This window comes from Rhea pennata, chromosome 20 (assembly GCF_028389875.1).
Source record: "Rhea pennata isolate bPtePen1 chromosome 20, bPtePen1.pri, whole genome shotgun sequence".
NCBI classification, from domain to species: Eukaryota; Metazoa; Chordata; class Aves; order Rheiformes; family Rheidae; genus Rhea; species Rhea pennata.
In genome coordinates, this window is record NC_084682.1 from 5,718,053 (window position 1) to 5,740,477 (window position 22,425).

Here is a 22,425-nt window from a genome sequence, read left to right on the forward strand (position 1 = left end):
TTGTGCACACCTCTCCTGCCTCCAGGGGCTGAGAGCTGGCTTAGCCCAGCTCGGTGCACTTGTGTGTCCATTGCACTTTCCTCCCGCTGGCTCTGGGGGGACAGCTCTCATTTATGGGCTCAGGCTAAATACCCATAAGACGTGGGGTGATAGTTAGGGGGTCTGGTTTCTGCCTTATGGGTGCTTGGTGTGAAGCTCTGGGGGGCTGGTTCTTGCTGGGTGGGCCCTGGCTCCTGTGTTATAGGTATTTGGCCTCAGCCTCCTCGTGTAGGGGGGTGGTTCTGGGGGTCTGCTTCCTGTGGTTGGAGTACTTGGCCCAAAGCCCAGGGTGGGGGCAGTTACAGGGTTTCTCCCATGCTAGTGTTCAGCCCTGCACACTCAGGGGCTCCGTGTGTTCAGCATGAGCTTCTTGGGGGTCGTTATGGGATCCAGTTACGGGAGTTTGGCCAGCAGCTCCTGGGAGCCGTTACCCCTTCACGGCGCCGGGCTCCCGAGCTCGGGCTGTTTTGCCCGGGCTCTTCGGGGGTGGGTTTGGGGTCTGGACCCTTCCTTCCCCCCCCCCCCCCCACCAGTACGGCTGTTTGCAGGGGGGGCCGGGGCTCGGTGCGTGCCCGGGGCCGGGGGCGGGCCGGGGGCGGGGCGGGCCGGTGAGGCCCCTCCCGGGCAGGCCGGGGCCGGCGGCGATGCGCAGCGCGGCCGCGCCGCTCACACCGGCGGCGGCGGCGGGGCCATGAAGGTGAAGAAGAGCGGCGGGGCCGGGGCCGCGGCGGCGGCCCGCACCGAGGAGGAGCTGGGCCGCAAGGCGCTCATCGGGCCCGACGACGTACTGGGGCTGCAGCGGGTCACCAGCGGTGCGTGGCGGGCCGGGCTGGGCGGGCCGGGGCCGGGTCTCCCCCCACGCCGGGCTGCGGGCCCTGGCAGATCCCGGGCTGGGGACCGGCCCCCCGGGGATGCACGAGCCGAGGATGTGGTGCCTCTGGGGCCTGCGTCTCCCCCCCCCCCCCCCAAAATGTAAGGCTAGTGACCCCCGGGGGTGCATGAGCCAGGGAGTCGGGACTGGGGCTGCAGCTCCCCCCCCCCCCCCCCCCGCCCCGGGATGCTGCGGGCCAGGCCGCCCCCTCGCAGGGTCCCAGGTCGGGCGGAAGAAGCTCCCTGGTGCTCCCGTCCGCGCCCCATCCCGCGCCGCTTTGTGCAGGGCCGGGCCGAGCCGACCCCCAGCCTGCGCCCGCTGCGGGGGCCTGGTGCAGGGGGCTTGGCCACAGACCCCTCCCGGAGCCCCCCGAGATCCCCCCTAGCGCTACGGGCCGTGAGAGCATCCTGGGGGCCGGCGGGCGCGGGAGCTCGGAGGGTTGGCTGTGCTTGGCCGCGCAGCTCTGCTGGGAACGAACCGGCGCTCGCACAGCCCTGTCTGCGCTCCGTGTGTCAAAACGGCGGCGTGCCGGGCTGCGGGCGCCGTCCCGGCTCCGGAGAAGGCGCGGGCGTGGGGCCGGCCTGGCCGCAGCGGTGCCCAGAACCAGCCCGCTGCCCCCCAGGAAGGCCCTTGTGCACGTCCTGGCGCCTCTGTGCCGGCAGCGGGTCGGGCAGGAAGGGGGCTGGCAGGAGCGGGGGCTGCCCGGAGCGCCGTGCAGCGGGGCGGCAGAGCGGGTTTCGGCTTGCCGACCTGTCTGCGCTCGGGGAGGAAGGATGCGGGAACCGCGCTGGCTGCAAGCAGCTGCACGCGCTGGCGAGCAGCGTGGACGGATGGGCAGCAGGAAAACCTCGGTGCTGCCCCTCGGGAAGGGGCTGCGGAGGCTCCTGCGGAGAGGGGCTGCGACGCTGGCTGGGCCGGGCAGTGTCCTTGGGCCTCTGCTCCCGGCTGCAGCGCTGCTGGGCTGCGGGGCTGACTCGTTACCCAGGACCAGGAATCCTGCTCTTCCCTTCTTGGAGCGGGAAGAGCTGGGCGGCAGGCGCAGGAGCCAGCTGCCCGCGTCCTCCGAGGGGCTACGCGCCGAATCCAAGCGACGGCTGCGTTAAACGCTTTGCAGCGGGCTGCGCGTCCCTGCCTTCGGCAGTGCTGCCTGGCGAGGCCGCGGGCGCGCGGCCGCCCCGTGCGCGCAGCCGCCCCGTGCACGTGGGGCGCGGGGGCTAGCGCGGCCGGCGCGAGGCAGCGGCCGGCCCCGCTGTTGCTCTGCTCTGCTCGCCCCGGCTGCGGGACCGAGCTGGTGGCTACCTGCCCCTTCCGGCCGCGGGGCAGCACGCAGCGAAGCAAAGGGAAGGTGGAAAGGAAACATTTGCAGCTGGTTTGCGCCCCTTCCTCCGTGAGACTCGCTGGCACGGGGTCACGCAGGGGGTGCTGCCGGGTCGTGCCGGGCGAGAACCGGCTGCGTTAGGTGAGCCCTGGCTAAGCCCTCTGCAGGGAAAGAGCTTGCCGCTCCGGCGGGCCACGTGGGAGCCGCTGGAAGCTCTCCACATCTGAAATCCTCCACGTGCCTTCGCACTAGTCTCTGGACGAGCCAACGCGCTCGTGCTGGGCGTGTTGTATCGCGCTGCTGGCGACGCAGCACCCCCCTTCTCAAGCCCAGTTTCCCACTTGGTGGGTTAAGTGCAGAGAGCAAAGCACAAAAATGTTTTTCTGATCCTTACCGCGTAACGTTTATTTGGAGCATTCTGTGGCCTTTAATTATTTGCATGGGCTGCAGCAAGCTCGTAAAAATAGATTGCCAAAAATATCAATGCAAAATCATCCCAGTCTTCTGCTCTGGACGGAGGGAGCAGTGGGGAGGGGAAGGATCTCAGGCTGCGGGAGAGAAGCTTGTGGCTACCCCAGCGCTGTCCTCTCCTTGGGACGTGCTGGGGAGGCAGCAGACGCTTCACTTTTGGTGCCCTCCCATAGTCCAAAAGTGCAAACGTGAGCGGGACAGTGGCCAAGTTCATACTTTCTCCTCTAGCCTGTTGTTAAAGGTCTCTTCAAATCTTCCTGCCTGCTCATTGTGGCTCTTTATCCCTGTCTGGCTCTGCTGGGCAAACTCTCCCCATTTTATCCAGGGACAGTGGCTACCCAAAAACGTGTGGGACCGGTCCTGGGGAGCGTGTCTGCCCTCTCCAGGCATCCAGCCTGGCACGACTCCAAGGGAGCGGCACGATGCTTTGCCTTCCAGGAGAGCCTCATCGCAGCCCTTGGTGCTCCCCTCCTTCTCGGCCCCTTTAGCTTTTGGCTTAAACCTGAGGTAACCCCAAGTTTTATCCCCTTCCCATCCCTGGTGCACGAGGTGGCTCAGCCTTGGTGCTGGCAGCTGGAGCAGTATCCGGGCTATGGGTTGAGCCTGGCTTGGCCTGGGAAGGAAGATAAGGGCTGGAGGAGCGTGAAGTCCTTCCAGGCCAGGGGAGAGCTCAGCACATGGTCTCTCCAGGCTGTTTTTCAACACCAAGAGACTAAGCAAAGCTAGCAAGAAGTATGTGGCATCCTGCCTTGGTTATTTATGGCTTTTAAGGGGTGTTAACAGCAGTGACTAGTTTTGAGACATGTTGAGAAGACCGTAATAGGATGGTGGGTAGAGAGCTGAAGGGTTAGGATTTCTCCTTCTCTTTCTCTGTTCTTTTTTTTCCCCCCTTTTGTCCCTACTTAAAACTAGTTGAATTCCATTTCTTAACAAACCTCAGTGTCTGTGCCACCAAATTGTTCAGACTGATGGGCTCGGTCACTCAAATTTTGCTCACCCTGGTTTTGATACCCAGCAGACGACCCAAAGGTGTTGGGACTCCAGCCGGTTCGAAGTCAAAGCAGGAGTTTGCTGTGGAGCGAGAGCCACGGTGGAAACATCCCGGCATCCCGGACATCCCCGCGGTTCCAGACGGGGCCTGATCTGTCCTTATCCAGCCTGGGCTGGCACAGCGAGGACTACAGGACACCTCTCCGGGAAGCGTTTTGCTGAGCCTGAGTCAGTGCGTTCCTTTTGGGAAGGGCACGTGCAGGTGCCTGGAGGGTCGAGGCCCTTAGGTGCTTCCTGAGGTTGAAATTTGCTCTGTGTCCTTGGCGAGAGCGGGTAGGAGGCACTGACGTGCCCCTGGCTCTGCCGTTGTACCCCTCGGGCCTGGAGTGCCATTCGGGGCACTGGGCTGGGCTGGGCGAAGCTCTGGTGGCACCGTGGGCACATCGCCCCTCCGCTCGGGTGCTCCCGGGCCGACCCCGTGGGGGTGAGGGGGTCGGTAGCGCTCTGCGGTTTGGTCTCGCGTCGCCTTTCTCGCCCGCAGCCCCCGGAGGCTGCGTCTCTGGGCGCCGCGCCGGGAGCGCGCGGATGGACTCTGCCAGCCGTTCCCCGGCATTCGGATCTCGGGAAAGCCCTGGCTGGAAGCGCAGCCGGGGGGATCGCGATACGCTCTCTGCGCTGGGGATCCTGGCGCGTGACCGGGCGTTGGGTGTCTCGGACGGGCCAGCTGGGAAAGCAGGAGGTGCTCGGTGGCCACGGCGCCCTTACTGCTAGCCCGGAGAAACCCTCTGTAACCCGAGCGGGCAGGAGCCGGGAAAGCCAGCTGGGCTCTGCTCTTAGCATGTTTCTAATAAGCTTAAAGGGGGAGTCGTGCAAACTGTCCTGCATACGGTGTGTCCTCCCGGTGTTAAATTCTACCCCGGCTCCATTTCCAGGGTGCAGCCTCGTGGATCTGGGTGCTGCCCCAGGATAACTGGGCCCTTCAGCAGGGCTTGCTCCGGTGCTACTGCAACAGCATTAGGTATAAGGCAAATGAAACATTTTCTTTGCGATTAGCAGGATTTGTTAGTTGCTCGCACAACGGTGGTTACCAAAGAAGAAAAACCTTACAACATGATTAACTTGGGATTAGCAAAGGAGCAGGGCAGAGCTCAGTTCAAATTACAATTAATTACTGAGGCAGCCAGAGGATCAGGGGAGCCCGTCTGCAATTACTGGGACGTCGGTGGCTGCGAACGCCCTGTCCTGCCTCTTGGAGCTGGCCAAGGAGCCGTGCTGCCCTCCACGTCTTTCGCCACGCTCAGTCTTGCAGCTTTGCTGGGTGATGCTCTGCTAGTCCCCAAGGCGTGTAGATGCCCTGTTGGCTGCAGGACACGGTTAATCGAAAGAGAGCTCTTATTTTTTCCCTCCATCTTTGGGGTTAGGGTGGCTGGTGGTTAGTAGGAAGATGGCCTTGTGGCCCCTGGGGGCAACTGTCCCAATTTACAGGTGTGGGACAGCACCAGCCTTTGGGCACGTATGTAACAGGAGACAAGCGACAGCCTCGGAGGTCGCCCTGCTCAGCACAGCTCCGGGCTCCTGCGCCGCTGGTCTGTAGTGCTGCTTTCCTTAGAGTAAAGCTTATTTTATTTTAGGAAACCAAAGGGTTAAATAATTGATTACATGTATGACAACAATTACAAAATGCAACCTGAAAATAAGAGATGTGCGCTTAATCATTTCTGAAACTAATCTCTGCCCTGAGCTGTCATTTCGGATTTCTCTGAGACTTTTCTCTGCAGCTTCAGCTAAAGGCGAGCTTGGCAAAGCTCTGCTGCGGTGGGCTGCTCGGGGCAGACCCTTCGTGGGTGACTTTCGTACCAGTTTTGCTGTAGTGTTAACAGAAAGCTCGTGTGCAAGTTGACCTTCAAAGCCGCTCCTGGACCATGGCTTCTCCTTCTTCCCCCAATTAGCTTGGTGAAATATATTGTATTAGGAGCCCTAATTAGCTGTGGGTGTTTGTGAGATGGTTAATGAATCACTGTTCTGAGTTGTCTGGGGCTGCGACGTGTAAATTATATTGACATGCTGATTTCTAATAGCAGAGCAGTATCTGGGAGCTGTGTCGAGCTGCTAGCACCGGCCGCCTTTCCTAGGCAACAGAGCGTATGTTGTGAGGCTTTTCAAGGCTTTGCGATAACTCACAACTTAAGTGTTGGGTAGATGAAGGCTTTTTGGTAGTCTTGTGCTTAAATACGGGCTGTTAGGTTTCTGCAGAGGGCAAATATGTGCAATACGGGGTACGGAGCTGGCAGCCGAGCGGGTTTCTCCTCCTGCCAGTTTTAAAGGTTTGGGCCATCCCAGTGGAAACGGGAAAGGTAACTGGAAAGCAGGGACATGGGCTGGAGGCATCGGGTGGGGCTTTGAGCAGGGACTGCTTGCTTTGGGTTAGCCCTGTGCATGAGACCGAAGTGAACTGATTTCGGTAATATCGCCAGCGTGGTTTCAGACTCGGGGGCTGCCAGCAGCACTGCCACCGTATGCCGGCGTCACGTGCTCCCCGAAGGTCCTGCCCTGCTCCTCTGCCATCCTCTCTGTGGGACTTCAGCTGCGCAGGCAGAGGCCAGGGCAGACGGTCCAGCTTGTTCTTTAATTGGGCTCCGGTGGTATCGGCATCGCCTGGCGCTGGCCCTGCCGTCCCATGCTCTGCCTGCGTCACCGCTCTGCCTCTCCGCGGCGTTGGTGCTATTTTTTGCTCACTTCCTCCTGAGACTCCTCAATCTGATAATCTCCTAATCTCCAGCTCCTAGGAGTTCATCTTCCGTTGGCTTTGCTTTATACCTGGCTTATGTCTTGGCAGTAGCTTTCAAAATACCTTCTGACCTTGTTGGCTAATGCATGTTAGGAAACAGGCCTGCATGGAAGAGGAGCCGTCTTGCTCCCTAAAGTTCTGCCGCTGCTGGTGCTGGGGAGAGTCGTTCTTATCCCAAGCAGCTGCTGTTGCACCTGCTTCCTGTGCAGCATCCTCCTGGTTTAGAGCCTTTCTCCCCATCAGGTTCTGAGTTCTTCCGTGCCCCATCCAGGCTCCACTTTCCTCACTGGGCCATTAAAGGCTTAAAATAGGAGCTGCCCAATCCGAGCTTTGAAGCTTTAATGAGCGCCCCAGAAATAGCTGATGTTTGTGAGAGAGGGGGCATGTGCTTTCCCTGGGTTGCGGAGAAGGAGAGGAGATCTTGGCAGGAGCGCAGCGAGGAGTGCATCCTCCATCCTCCAGCAACACCTCCTCTTGATCAGACATGCCTGGGGGCATTGATGCAAAGGGAATCTGAAAATGCAGTATTGACATTTAGCTTTCTTTGACCAGGATCAGACGCCTAATCTCATCTGTTAGATAGCTGAAGTAGTGGGGAAAGGGCAGGAGGAGAAAGTGCCTTCATTAGCTGTCTGCTGCGGAGATGTGCGCTGGATGATCCTTTGCCTTTCGTGCCCCTTTGCAACGCCAGCTTGCTGAAGCGTGTGGCTCAAAACACATGCTACAGTTCGCTGTTTGTTTGTTTGTTGTTTTAAGCACTTTTTCATACAAAAGAAGTATTCCTGGCAAAATCTGTTGTTTCTGGCTCAGGAAGTCCATCACCTCTGCTGCTTCCTGAGACCACTGCAGCAGCTAGTTGTGCTTCCAAGCTCTTCGTAATCAGGGTAGGTCTTAAGAGAGAAAATGTCTTGTAGTGGGGACTCGCAGATCTAAGCAGCAGAGGCCCCAGCAGGCAGGAACAGCGATGTGCTGAGAGGCAGCTGCTAGCACTTGGCTTGGGCGAGCTGCAAGAGCTTGCTCTTGGCTTCGAGGCCAAGTTCGGCTCAGCTGGTGAACTCCTTTCGGGAGGAGTTTGGGTTTGGAGGACTGGGGTAGGGCAATTCACTGTGCTTTAGGGAGGAGTTGGAAACAGTCCTCATTTGCAGCCTGCTTTTGCGCTGCTTAATGTGGGTGCCTCAGAACAAGAGACCATCTGCTGGGTTTCCTGCGCTAGTGGTGATGTGCCCATCCCTCGGGGAGAGTGTTGTCTCCATCAGCCCTAAATCAGGTGAGTACTGAGGGCTCCCTCAGAGAGATACTGTGATTATTTGGTTCCTGAGTGGGAAATAACACAACCTGCTTTGAGGAGGTGGAAGAAATAAGAGAATGCTCTGTCTTGGGAGACCAAACCTGCCTTCGCTGCAATGATCCACCTCACTCAGTGAGGCTTGGAGCAGTCTCAGGAAAGGAGAGGGGGATGCTGCCTCCGTTCCCCAAATTGTGGGGATGGTGAATTAGTGTAATGAAAGCAGATGATGCAGTTAAGTGCGTCATGGAAGTGTGGGCAACAGGGGCTTGCAGTAATTTAAAAATAAGTAGGTATGAGATGAGACTAGCCGATCTAGTGCTCAGCTCAGCAGAAGTCTGTGCCGATTCCAAGCAGGATGATGCTCCCCGGCCCCAGGGCTGGCGTGCTGTTGCCAAAAAGATTTTCTAGTGCAGCCGCAGGCTTCTCTTGTGTGCAGAAAACAACCACACGTGGTTATTTGAGTTGATTTTTTTGTTGTTTTGAACAGGATTTGCAACAGGCACGTTTTTAATACTGACGGTGAGCAGGAGCCTGGCGGGAGCCTGCCTCGGGTTTGCTCCTCTTCCAGCGGCTCGGCTTTGCTCTCCTCTCCTCCGGATGAGTCACGGACACCGTTGCTGCAGCAACGCCGCTGCCAAGGAGGGGATAAAACTGTTGCCATGGAGCCGGACGGGAAGGAATTCTGCAGGAGGAAAACACTTAATAATTAACTGGCGGAGCAGCGCGCCTGGCAGACTCGCCTGCGAGCTCGGGCGAAGGCGCCCCGGCTCCGAGGCGACCGTGCGCCCGCCGCGTTGGCGCTCCGGCCCGGCGCCCGCCCGCCGCGTTGGACGCGGGCGGCGAAGCCCGGCCGATGCCCGTGTCGTACGCAGCGGCTCGGCGCGGGGCAGGAGCGTGGGCTGGCGGCCGGTCGGTGCCTGCAGCTCTCGCGCAGCCCGCGACGTCGCCTGCCTGTGGCTCGGAAACTCTGGGGCAAAGCGGTGATTTGGATATCCAAATCTCCCCAGCTAGCGTGCTTTAAAACCAAGGAAGAGGGGTTCGTGCGGCCGTTAGGCTTTCGTTTCTCACGGCAGCGCCGAGGTCGAGCTGCTACCAGCTGCCCGGGCGTGAGAGCGTGCTTCCGCCGGCGCCGCTGCCGCTTGCTCGGCCCGCTCCGAGGGGGCGCAGGGGGAGGGCTGCTGCCGAGGGCTGGGGCTGCTCGGGAGCCTCTGTTAAACCCGCTTCCTTTCGGTGGGGGGTTGTAAAATCGCCCAGAGGTGATTTTACGCCGGAGGTTTAATACTTCTGTTCTTCGCGCCAGCGTGCACCGAGGCAGCGCTGCGAGTTAAGCAGGTTTGCGAAGAGTAAAAGGTTTGCGGGAAAGGGTAGGTGCCAGACGTGCAGCCTGCGTTCAGCAGCGGCTGGGAGCGATCTCGCGCGGCGCTGCCGGCAGCTCCCCTCCCCTCGAGCGCTCCGGCGGCCCGATTTCCGTCAGCACGCATCCCAGCGAGGGCGCCTGCCTGTCTCGCCGGCGCTGCGCGGCACGGCGGACGCGCTCGTGGTGTGGCAGGGTCATCTGCTATTCAGGGTGCTAAATTCTTCGCTAGCACACGTGCGAACCGCTGCCCGTGAAGCAGAATGCCAAACTGTTAACATAGTACCCAGTTTGCTATAGCTGTGCTGAAGGTTTGTTATGGGAAGGGATGATCTCTAACTACACCGTAACTTATTTTCATATATTCAGTAAATAAGCCTTAGGTGGATGGATACACTTAAATTTTTGAAATAGGAAACCAAACTGCAATAAAGGAGTAATTTGGACTAACAGCAGGAATTAGCAGCTGTGAAAGGGCTCAGAATTACCATTTTGACGTATTACTTTTACCTTTTTTTAAACTTCTAACCCAAGTCTCTTAAAAAATGCAGCTGCGTAGTCACTCAGAAGCTAACCCAGCTTTTATGCGTGCACATTTAGTTAGATTTGTCTGGATAGAGAAAGTCACTGGAGCTCTTTCAACCCGCACCTGCCTGTGGAGCGGAGAGTACACCGCGGGCACCCCGATCCCTCCTTCCCGCGGAAGAGTCCGTAACCTGGCCAGGAAGCTGGCTCACGAGGCAGGGAAGGGCTCTCTTCCCACGCTGCTTCCTAGGTTTTAACACTGTTTTTGGTGCCAAGGAGCAAGTCTTTGCCCGGGACAAGCGTCGCGGGAGGGCAGAGGCTGTGCTCCGTCCGCGGAGGGCTGCGGAAGGGGAGGTGGCGTGGGCAGGAGGATGCTCCTGTCCCAATGACGCGCGGGCGGCTTAGTGCCCGCAAAGCTGCTTAGTGCTTGCATTCTGCCCGAGGGCAGTTTTCAAAATGGGCAAAGCCTCTTACCCTGCAAAGGCTAGGATTTGGTGGGGGCCTTGCCTAGTCTCAATACGCCGAGGGAAAACGGGTCCGGATGATGCTGGCCCAGGGTTAGAAAAAGATGATGACCTCAGGGTGCCAGGGCAGGGAGCATTTTCCCCTTGCAGCTGCCCTTGCAGAGCAATGAGGAGCGCTCAGCACTGCGACTGTCTTTGTAGACATTTGCTTTGGGATAAAAACGGAATACTGGGGGCACTGGGCTTTTCCTCCTTCTGGCTGTGACCACCAGAGAGTAGCCAGAAATACCTGGTGTTTCTGAGCAGCCTTCATTTAAATTTGCTTTCCTCTGCAGATTATCTGTGCACTCCAGAGGAAAATGTTTACAAGATAGACTTCACCAGGTTCAAAATCCGGGACATGGAGTCTGGCACAGTGCTGTTTGAAATCACCAAACCACCAGCTTCAGGTGAGTGCACACACACAATACTGCTGTCCCAAACAAATGAATGCTAGTGTGTGCTTCCTTTTTGCCTTTTTCCACTCCTTTTACTCAACACATTTCCCCCAAATAGGAGATGCTATTAACTGCAAGAGGGCTAGAGCCCTGGCTGCAGTGGAGATACTATTCAGGTATCCCGTTGTTCCAACACAAGCAGTTAACATTGCTGCTGCGTTCCTGTGATTGCCATCTGTGATTAGAAAGGACAGATGGATATTGTAAATAGAAGAAGAAGAGGAGGAAGAAGTCGGAATGTGTTGGTTGCTTGGCTGTTCAGCAGTGAACATAGTTTAGCTGTCAAGCTAGCATCTTTCTTTTGGGAGTCAGGAAAACAAGCATCTCCAAAAGACAGACACCATATGTCAGTTGTGCAAAGGAGACAAACTGAAAACATGCTTTGTGTTTTTCATGACTTGTTAGGCGTTACTTGTAACCAGCAAAGTGTTACCTGTTACCAGTGAGTAATAAAAACTCAGTGCAACTGTTCTTTTCTTCATCAAATGCTCTTTCCAGTCTTCCCCATCTCCTTCCATGTGAAAGGAAGTTTTCCGTAGCTTTGAGATAGCAAACAAGAGGTGCTAAGATGAGATGGTTTGGTCAGAGGCGTACTGCAGTTCTGCGTTGGGGGTAGGAACAGTAAGTCACTCCAGAGCGTAAGAAGCGGCTCAGACCATCCTGCGAATGCTCTGTCTTTGAGTGACCAGCAGTGGAGGCCTTAGACTATAGGAGGAGCGTAAGCACACCCTCATCCGTGCAACGTACCTTTTTAGCACCACAAGGTCCTATAGCAAGGAATTTCCCAGGTTCACTGTGTGTTGCGGTTGATGCCGCCTGCCTTTGCTTTGACTCCATCACCTGCTAGTTTCGCTAAGTGTTCCCTTATTCTCTCACCAGAAGAGATAGTAGGGTAAAGACAGAGGTCCCAATTCTTACTCTCTCTTTCAAAAGTTAGATTGCTGTCCTCTCTTTTGTCTGTGAGCAAAACCTGAAGGGAACTTTGCAAGGCAGATACAGGTTGGTTGGTTTGCTCCCTTTTGTTAAAGAAAGCATGTTTTGAGTCAATTGTCTTGCTAGGAATTTTAAAAGTTTGTTCTCTACGATGTATTTTTTGCTTTCTTCCCCTTATTACCATAGTAACTGTGAAATGCTTGTGTGAATCACACTGTGACCAAATGTTATTTTTGTGAACTCAGTTAATAAAGCCGTGAAAGAACCGAGTGTAATGAGATCACCGTGCACAGTCATCCTTAACAGTGAGGAAAATCAGAAATAGAATCTCTAATAGGGAGTTTGTAGTATTTTGTACGTCCATCATTTTGGTGAGGAACCCTCAAACTTTGATCACTGAATTTTTTTGCTCATAACGTACTTTTTCCTAGTTAAAAATACACAACTGTGTGCTGCTCGCCCAGGTTCGGCACAGGGAGCTCTTTGTTTATTGCACGTTCTGCCAGAAAGGAGCCCTCATTCTTTTCTTCCTGGGGAACAAATTTCCAACATTGCCAAATAGATAGAAATGTGAGGGCTGGAGTACTTTAAAAGACAGCAAAACTTTGCTGCTGAAGCTGAGCTCAACACTTAATTCTGGGGAGCAAACACTTGAATTATTAGAAAACAGTTTCCCCTGCTGCAGTCTTGTTTGCTGTGTTCTGCAGGGATTTAAGCGTGAATTAGCTAACCTTGCCGAAGAAGGTGGGAAAGAGCTTTGTGGCACCAAACGTGCTACGGGTTGTTCACCAGGCTTCATCCTCGAGCATCCAAGCATGAGCTCCACCAAAGGCGTGAGGCTGAGGAGGAGATAACGGTCACGCTAGTATTTTCACTGGCTTTCTGTTTCTCAGACGACAGTGATGGAGCTTTCCTTTGCGCTTTTCCAGAACGTGAACACAATGACAAGAAGGACATTGACCCCAATGCCGGACGGTTTGTACGCTACCAGTTTACGCCAGCTTTTCTTAGACTTCGGCAAGTGGGAGCCACGTAAGTAATCGCTCCTGTGTTACATTTTTCCCATACAGAAAAATCCTGCAGGCTTACAGAGTGAAGGTGGCTCTTACTACTATTACTATCAGCTTTGCATATTAAGTTGATCTAATAGAGATATCTTTTTATTATGAGGAGCTCCAAATGTCTTGGCTGGTTGCCTTGCATTCGCCATTCCTTTAGCTTGTTTATTTACCCTAAGAACTGGCACGGGGCTGAAGAGACTAAGGCTAAAAAGAGCAGTATAAAGTGGACAGACTAATGGCACCTGAAGTCTTTTTCTGTAAAGCTTTGGACCAAAGACATTGCTACGTAATGTATGTGACAGGGTACTTTTTTTTTAAGTAAAAATTAGTTGTCGCTTTTTTCCACAGTTAAATAGTGTGCATGGAAAGATGCAAGTTTTAGCTGGGGCTTTCTCTTCTGCCCTCTTGAAGAGTTGGCTGATGGGCCCTTCTGCCTTTATTGAAGATTTTAGAAGGATATTGGATCACACTATGGCAGAGCCTTTGTTATCTTTTTTTTTCTTTGACATTCACTTAAGCTTAAATTAGTAGATCTAATTAAGAGCTTTATGTCCATTGCTATTATGGCATTAAGACCATAATACTATAACTGAGCATCAATTACTGTTCCAGTGCAAGCTTTTTTTTGTTTGTTTGTTTTAAAGGTTTATAGAAATCATTAGTTTGGATTCATACTAGTCTGCATTTTGATAGATCCCTTCGGCTGCTAATATTTAGAGCAAAGTTGTACATTACAGCTTGCTGCTAATCTTAAAACAGAATTGCACATTTTAAGAAAGAAGGAGAATTTGATTAGTATCATTGATTTAAATATTTTGCCTTCCCCCACCCCCTTTTTCAGAAGAGTTCTTTCCTACCTGACAGCAGTGCCTGAAAATCCCGAATGAGGAAAGCTCATTGCGATCTTACACTTCCTTTACAGGGTGGAATTCACAGTAGGGGACAAACCCATTAATAATTTCCGCATGATCGAGAGGCATTACTTCCGGGATCAATTGCTGAAGAGTTTTGATTTTGAATTCGGGTTCTGCATCCCCAGCAGTAAAAATACGTGTGAGCACATCTACGAATTCCCACAGCTCTCGGAGGATCTCAGTAAGCTCTTTTTGGTTTTGGGGTTACCAAATAGCGATGTTAGTCTAAGTTGTTTTGGAGAAACCTTTTCCAATGAGCTGTCTATAGAAAATGGGTATGGAAAAATACATCCAAGTAGTTTTACATCTATGTTTTGTACGGCTTTTGTTTTTTAGTACCATATATCCTATCACCACCAGATGATGCTTTTTTATTCATAAAAGGGAAGCTTCAGTGTCTGGTAGAAAAAAAATAAGTGTTATGAAATAACTAAAAAAGCAGGACTGGAAAGATGTCCAGTCAAATGGGTAACAAACTTTATGTTCTGCTTTCTTGTTTGATGTGTTACGTGGATAGCTTGAGAGGTTTCAGTTTTAGTATGAATACAACTTTTTATTTTCTCTTCCTTCTCCCAAGACGTAATGGCATCAGTGCTCCACCTGTGTGCCCTAATATTCTGTATAGTCCTCAATCATGTATGTCACTACTAATATTACAGTCTGTGCAAAATAGTGATCCGCTTTGCTTGCTTCCTTGTTTTGAGTTGACTATCTTACTATCTTAAAACTAATGCAATATTGTTTTGAGGGTAGCTAGTACACTTACAGTTTGTGTGGTGCCTTAACATATTTGGATTCTGTTTGAGTTCTTTAAATGCTACTGAAAAACAAATGGTTGGGTAGGCTTCTTTTTTTCTTTTCTTTTCTTTTTTTTTTTTTTTTAACTTTAGAGTTTGTTGCTGTCTGAGCAATGCTATTAAACCCAGCTGAGACCCAGTGTCCAAGAATAGTCAGCACTGAGTGTTGTTACAGTAGGGCTAGCACCCAACATGACTAATTTGTTTTTTTGTCTGCAGTTCGAGAGATGATCCTTCATCCATATGAGACACAGTCGGACAGTTTCTACTTTGTAGACAACAAGCTGGTGATGCACAACAAGGCAGATTACTCCTACAGTGGAGGACCTTGAGCACAGGATGGACAGCCAGCCTGCGCTGGCCTTCCCTTTCCTGTAGAAGTTGTCAGGGATAACAACACCTTCAGTTCAGTTGCCTGCAATGTCAACTGAACGAGGATCCACAAACCAAGGACTCTTTGCCACAGTAGGAGTTTCATGACTAAATTGGCCAGTCTCATCTTTGCTGAGCTTTGAAGCAGACCCAGTTCTTAAGAACTTTAAACAGTTCTGCAAAGCTAAGCGATCTTTGGATACCACTGCCCTAAGTTCTTTAGGTGTCTGCTTTGGAAATGGCCTTGTGGGACCTGGGGAATTTTGGCCTAATTCTGTGGATTTGTGTTCTTGCCCTCAAGTCTCTTTTAGGACATGATGGCTTTCTCACAGAATGTAATCCGAGAAACTGTGTGAGTGGATGAATGCAGATGCAGAGTTGTGTCTGTTTGTTTCTATCTGTGGATGCTTCAAAGGTACAGTCAGTTTAACTTTTTATTCAGTTAAAAAGGTTCAGTGTAACACTTTACAAAGCAAAAGTTTCATCCTTAGATTGTTTCTCTAAATAGCTATCTCATACTTTTTTCTTTTCTTTGTTCCTTTTATGTAGTATTCTGTTTAACCTTGGAAGCAACGGAACTTGCAATGAAGATGAGTAGCTCAGTGACAAGCCTGTTTAGAGTCAGGGCCTCTCCTTTTACAGTTCAGAAGGAGCGAAATAGCATTGAGGGTCTACAAACCATCATAAGCATTCCCAATTTATTTAAGTTTTTGCAAATACAATGCAGAATAATCAGGAAAAATGAAGGGTTTTAGGTTAGGCTGACATTATTATGTAGTTAACATTCAGCCTCTTCATGGTATGGGTTTTCCATCTCTGTCTGTCTGTTTTTTTCTTTCTCTGTTCAATACTAGGACAAGGGCTTCAGCATTACTTGTTAGAGCAGCATTTTCTTTTGTGTAAGGCAATCAGTATGTGGAATTTCCAGTTTTGCTTTTGTCACAGAGTCACAGAATCAGTAAGGTTGGAAGGGACCTCTGGAGATCATCTAGTCCAACCTCCCGAAGGTTTCCTGATGCTGGTTCCACTGGGGCTTGAACCGAGGACCTTCAGCATGTAAAGCATACATGATAACCACTACACTATCCTTTGTATCTGAATTTGAAGAATGTTTTGATAGTTTTTTCCCCTTTGTTAAAAAGTGTTTTGCATTTGATATTAATACTCCTGAAACAGTGAGTCTGATAATGTAAGACTTTGTTTAAGGCACAACACAGGTTTATCAAAAGCTCTCTCTTGTCTCTGTAAGAAGTTTAAGAATCATTTTGCATAAGTTTCTCAGAATGTGCTCCTTCTTAGAAGGACAGACATACAAAGTAGCAACATAAAAACAATAAATTATACAGGCAAAACAAAATAAAACAAAAAATGGAGAAACTTGTGTGCAGTAAAAACCTTCATCTTTTATTTTGCCTAAGTAGTCTGTTGTCATGAAACCCTTACTCTAGAGATCAGTTCACTGATACTGTAATAATTGGCAGTTGCAATTTGTAGATATTTCTATAAATATTTGAAGTCTCCATGTCTAATTGTGTGAGTTTCAGTGGAACATTATGTGTTAGCCTCAGATAGGTGTGATTGTAGTAATTTTTATAAAATACCATTCCCAGTTGTGATTAACATCTTCCAGTAACAGCCTAAGTCCAACAGGAAAACTGCAAATGGTTCCACATATAGCCTGCCTAAGAATCTATCCAAGAGCAGGGAGGTTTTGCGCTATTATTGGGGTTGTGATTACTATTAACTGTGTTACCATTTGTATTTGGCTTGGCTTTCTTTACTTCTGAAAGTTGATTCAGCTTTCTAAAGAAAACACAATGAGTTTAGGTTACAGCACAGATTTTTTTTAAGATTGATAGCTAAGAAAGTATGAGGAGTTCACTGATTTTACACAACTGGTGTCTTGCAGTAATTATTACGATGATGAGACATATATAGCACTGTTTTTTGGTCTGCAGTGCAGAATAATCAGGAAAAAATGAAGGGTTTAGGTTAGGCTGACATTATTACGTAGTTAACATTTAGTCTATTCATGGTATGGGTTCTCCATGGTTGACTTACCTGTTTGAGGATTACAAAGAATTTCCTCGTTATTTTTATAATGCTGTGAGCTACTGATCACAAAGTTTTGTAGCACAATAATTCCTAAAGGTGAAAATAGTCTACCCTCCCCCCATTTTTTGCATCAGGGCTATTACACTATCTTTATATTGTAAGAAATTTTGCAAATTTAAGTATTTGTGAATTTTGTCCAGCTCTTGAAGGAGAAAATGTATTGATGTGAAGACAGAAGAGGGTGTGTATATTTATAACTAGCACACTATACACCTTTCAGTTAGTATCTTTCAAATCTTATCTGTTGTTTGTATGAATCATGTCTGTGTGTACGAGTTTTAAGGGACTTCCAGCAACGGTGCTTGCTCAGAATTGCCAGTGATACATCTCAAACAGCTGTATCATCTCAGTACATTTCTGGGAGAGTGGTAACTGAGCTTCTATGCAGACTCTTGTCAGTCTTGGGTTATCATATTGAGTATCTTCTCTGTATTGTTTGCTTGAAGTGAAATAGTCACGTTCTGCTCCTTTTTTATGCTTCCTCCCTGTAAGAGTTTAGTTTTAAAAAGAAAAAAAAAGGTAATGCCGTAAGAAATATTACAGTAATCAACCAAAACTTGAAAGGGCGATGTGCCCCTACAAAAAGAAGAAGAACCTGGAGAAAGTTATTTTGTTCCCAAAAGTGTAATATGTTGCTGAATGGACTTTCTAACGCTCTGTGTTTTATAGTAGGTTTGAAGTTAAGCGTAAAAGAGGATGCACTACTGATCTCCCTCATGAATTCTGCTAACTGTTCTGATAATTTAGATTCTATGGGTTACAATTTCAGGCTAATAGAAAAATTAGTAAAATATATGAGATATTTTACTGAATGAATTTGTCTTCTATAATTAGGATTAGTCTAAAACAAGAAAATAAAGTTAGGCATAAAAAAAAATAAACTTCAACATATTTATGGTTTTCAGGGTGAGGAATTTTGCCTTTTTAAAGGCCATGCATTGTAAGGCACTGAGTAACTTCAACTTTCATTCATCTGAAAGGGAGCAGAAAGCTCTCAGGTCAGTTGTAAAATTAGACCCGCAGTTTCTCCTTAAATTGGCAGCTGATTCTTATTATAAGCTAGTTGAAAGTCAAATTTTAAGCAAACATCTAGTCTTCCTGGCTAGTTATTATTTTATGTTTTTAATATTAATCTCTGTTGGGCTTACTTTGCAAGTCTACCTACAAAATCACAAAATTCTGCCTCTAAAAATATTTTTTTGTATTTTTCTTTGATCTTTTTAAAAATTATTTTAATTATGACTATACCAATAAATCTGTTTAATGACTCCATCTGCAAATTTGGGATCTGGCTTTCTAAAAGCAAAAGAAAACATCAAAAAGCTAAGGAAGATTATCTGCTAATAATGACTATTTTTTTCCCATCATAAGACATAACTGTATGTGTACTTTACATATTGAATTAATTTTGGAAAAGGAAGCCAAGTCTCTGCATGTACTGATATTGTCATAATTGTAACTCAACAAATTATTTTCTCAGTCTTAAGCTCCTTTAAATTTCAAGTTTTGTTCCGAAAGGTAACAGGAAAATATTTGTGGTTAACATGCTGCATGGTCTAATAATTCACAAACTTTAGGAGCAGAAATAGAATTTATTTTCAAGGTTAACACATCCAATGTAAGTATGGTTTAAATTTAAGAAACTTTGATCTCAGCTTAGTGACCAAAACCAAAAATGCTTCTATGAATGTGCCCGTTATGTGGTGACAGTTGCGTAATTACAGAATTGTCCTGCCTGACTGAGGAGGATTTCTCTCTCTCTCTTTCTCTCTCTCTCTTTTTTAATTTTTTTTTTATTTTTATTTTGAAAACCAGGTGCTGGGATTTAGTTCTTGCTCATGATCTCTCTCTACATCTTGTTTTATGAGCAAGTCAGTAAGATGGCTCTGTTTGCCACCTCTGTCCTTCATTTGAGTTGCATCTCAAATACTTGTGTGGGAGTGTCAGAAGTGCAGCTACTGGCTGTCTCTGTGCGAAACAGATTGCAGGCTGCTAAGTCCTTTCCTTTTGATGCAAACAGACTATTAAAGTGTATTGAGAAATAGTGATGCATGTTCACTCATAAAACCTAGAATTCAATTTTTGTGACGAAAATTAAAGGGAACACTTACTTAAGGAAAAATTGTTTGGGGACTATTTAAGATAATAATTTGCTAATATCCAAATTTCATACTTACTATATGTTATAAAATGGATCTGTTAAATATTCATACCTCTGGAAAAAAATACTGTTGACAGATAAATTTTAATTAGATCTGATTAGAAACCAAATTGTAGAGATTACTTGTATCCCCTACAAAAAAAGAAAAGCGGCTGGAACTACATCTGTATTGCACAAATTATAATGAGACAAGCTTATGTGCACAAAGATTTATTTGCAGGATCCAAAGCTGATGGCATACATTGACTCTGGTGGTTGAAGTTACCTTTGGGAAGAAACAAAGGAGAAAGACAGTGAGAGTTAATTTTGACTAGTTGGAACCAGGAGTTTTAAGGCCATGATAAGTTTAAATGATTTTCCTCCTGAGATTTGAAATAGCCTGTTAGCAGTTCTTTTCTGTATCCCCAGCACAAGCACTAGCTAAGTTTACACAAATGTTTAATATTAATCAGATATTAAATCTTACTGACAGTTCATATCATTTTCTAAACATGGAAATCTATTCCAAGGGTATGATATTCCAGGCCTCAAGTGCAGCTCAGTTATTTTCTACATCATAGGATAGTCTGATTAAGTGGCTGAAAGTGTATGTTTATATATCTGCTCGTAAGACATTGTAAACTGCCTCCCAAGAATCAGTGTGTTGATACCTACTGTGATATCTGCTTTTATCTTAATGCTACACTGAGAATACCTGTTTGAATGTGACATTGACTTTTTTGCATAGAATCAAAATTGTCTGTATTAAAATGTATTTATAAAAAATATATTTTTTTGTGGAAGGAAAGTAGGATTCTAGTTAATATACCATTGAGAAAATGCTAGAAACATTTTTACCAAATTCATTTGTAATTCTTTGTATCTTGTTAGTTACCTGGCTTGTTTCCTGTCAGAACATCTACTGTGGCCAGTTTAGTGGCAATGCAATGCACTGTCATGCAGTGAATCCAGTTTGGGGAAAAGTAGGAGGTTACTTTGTTTTCTTTTGGGCCCCTAGGAAGCTGAGTAGGTTGTTGTCAGGTGAACACAGAACCTTGGCACTGATTCCACTTGTGTGGCTTTAGCGTCAGTAACTAGTCTGTTTGACTTGTTTCCAGATAGATAAGTAGGGAGATCAAAGATTGAGAATTTAGAATAAAGAAAATTAGATATTAGTCTTCCTGTAGGAGAAGGAGGGTACTAAAACTAATTTACACAAGGAATAAATAGAGAATGCACTTGCTTAAAATTATTTAAAAATGGCAGTTCAATCATAAATCTGCAGACTAGGGAGTATGCTTAAGTATTTTCATTACTTTGGAAAATGGTTTAAAAATGTCATTTTCATTAGCAAGTGTTTCTTCTCCTGTAACAGATTGCAAAATGTAAAAAAAAATAAAATAAAATAAAAATAAATTATTGATACTAGAAATGGAGGTGATTGTCTATTTTATTTAGCACTAAATGTTTATATTAGCATATGGAGAACATTTAAAGTATTTTTCATTTCAGATGTCTTCCATCAATATTTGAGCTCCATTTGCTCCAATTTTCTATTAAAAAAATGTTTGAAATGGGATTCAGACTTCTGACTTGTGAGAATATCTTGGGGCATGATTAGAATAAATTATTCTCAAAGTGCATTAATAGAACCTAGGAGTTCTACAGATCACAGTTCCATGTCAGGTTGTGCTTTTGCAAAACCAGCCAGCTACACTATGGAGAATCAGTTTTTGAAATTTGTGACACCTGCAGTTGTGGTGTGTGCTGTACTGACTAAAACTGAAACATCTGCTCAAACTGAAATGAATAGCATAGGGGTAATCCCATCTTGATTTTTGACACTTTAGTCATGTTATTGTCCACATTCCTTGGAATATCTGTATTCCTCTGTGAAGCAGAAAAGCTTAGCTACTCTCGGGGGTGGGGGGAGTATTTGTTTTTCTTTGAAAACCTGCTGTAATTCATTTTGATTTGTCAGAGTAACTGAGGATGCCTGAACAACACAATAAACATTGTGTACTGGAACTCACAGAAGAAATAATTCATACAAGGCTTTAACTTTTGGACTATCACTTGGAGCCGCATGAAATGCCTGCCTGGAATTGTGCAATGAGATGATGATGATCTGAGCACAGGTTTGTAATAGGACTATCATTCAGCTATCGCTCATCTTAAATCTAAGATGAAGATCTATCCAAAGTTTGACATCAGTGCCCTTCTGAGTCTTCTAAATCAGAGGGTAGTTTCTGGTTTTGCCTGTACAGGTCGTCTGTGTTTAGACACTCTCTCCTGATTAAGCTTACTCTGGGAATTACCTGAACAACACGGAGTGTGTGACCTTTTCTTGGAACTCTTGAAATGAGCAGAGACTGATTTCACTGAATAGCTAACCAGCAGAGCTAGCAAAATCAGTAATAACAACTCCAATGACACAAGTTAAATGGTCCCTCTAATTTTGATACTCAAATGTTACTGCGTAGACTAGATGAAAAACTCCTGAGGTTGAAAAGAAGCTGGGAGAAAAATAGCACTTCATATTTTATTCAAGAATAGTTTTCCCAGTGTTAAATGTCTGCAGAAAAAGGATAAATGACTTAGTGTTCCTTACACAGCACTACCAATGCTTCTTGGTCTTTTTTCTTATCTAGTATCTCAGTATTCTCTTTATTAATAAATATAACTAATCATCCCGGAGATGTTCTGTACCTCTCCTCAGATTCTTATGCTGTTTGTCAGCTACTTACATATTATGCAACATCTTATGTGTTCACACCACGTTTCTAGTTCTTTTTCTATTATTGAACGGTATCCATCTTTCTGTGACATACATTCACTTAGAATTTCTTAACTGTAATAAGAATACCCCTGATTGATTCACTAGTCCAAATTTCCCAAGGTGTACCTTTAAGAAAATGTGTTCTATTTTTGAAGAAAATTTTAGAGATTATGCAAGTCTCATTTCATGTTAAGACAAAATAAAGAATTTATTCTACCTATTTATTTTAAGTCCGCAAAAAGGAGGTGTTCTATAAACACCTTTCTTTTCTTAACCAGTGCTGTTCAATAACTTAAAACAGGAGGTCAAATCATGCTGGATAGTGTATTTTAATTAAAACTAGAAAGAGAATTTAGGTAGGTAGAGTTAAATTGTAGTTGGATGTTTCCCAGCCATTATTTTGAAAACTGACATGGGATTTTAAATAACAAAGGCCTGTTTTACTTAATAACTTAATTATTCTAGTAGAGAGAGTAAACAATGTTAATGAAGCTTGCATACGAAAGTAATTTTTAGCAAAACAGAAGAACAGAGGTAGGGAAGTTACAAACAGCAATAGATAAAATGCAAAGGTAAATTTACTTTATGAAAGGCAAATTAACATATATGGAAGAAAATAGTTCTAAATGCTTTCTTTCAGTTTGTCCTCTCATATGGAATAACAGAATGATTCAGAAGAGGGGAACAGCAAACTGAATATATCCTGACA

General features: G+C 47.3%; 1 protein-coding gene across 2 annotated transcripts; it reads left to right on the forward strand.

The window, feature by feature from the left end:
* Positions 1 to 730: 730 nt before the first annotated feature.
* UNC119 (unc-119 lipid binding chaperone) lies at positions 731 to 16,089 on the forward strand. Of its 2 annotated transcripts, none has more exons than XM_062592389.1 (5): positions 731 to 851; positions 10,444 to 10,557; positions 12,468 to 12,570; positions 13,522 to 13,694; positions 14,530 to 16,089. In XM_062592389.1, exons 1-5 carry the CDS (start codon positions 731 to 733, stop codon positions 14,640 to 14,642), a joined length of 624 nt encoding a protein of 207 aa, XP_062448373.1. In that variant the 3' UTR covers positions 14,643 to 16,089. The 2 variants fall into 2 exon arrangements, with proteins under 2 accessions (XP_062448373.1, XP_062448372.1); XM_062592388.1 differs by lacking the exon at positions 731 to 851 and adding an exon at positions 9,294 to 9,430.
* The last annotated feature ends 6,336 nt before the right edge of the window (positions 16,090 to 22,425 follow it).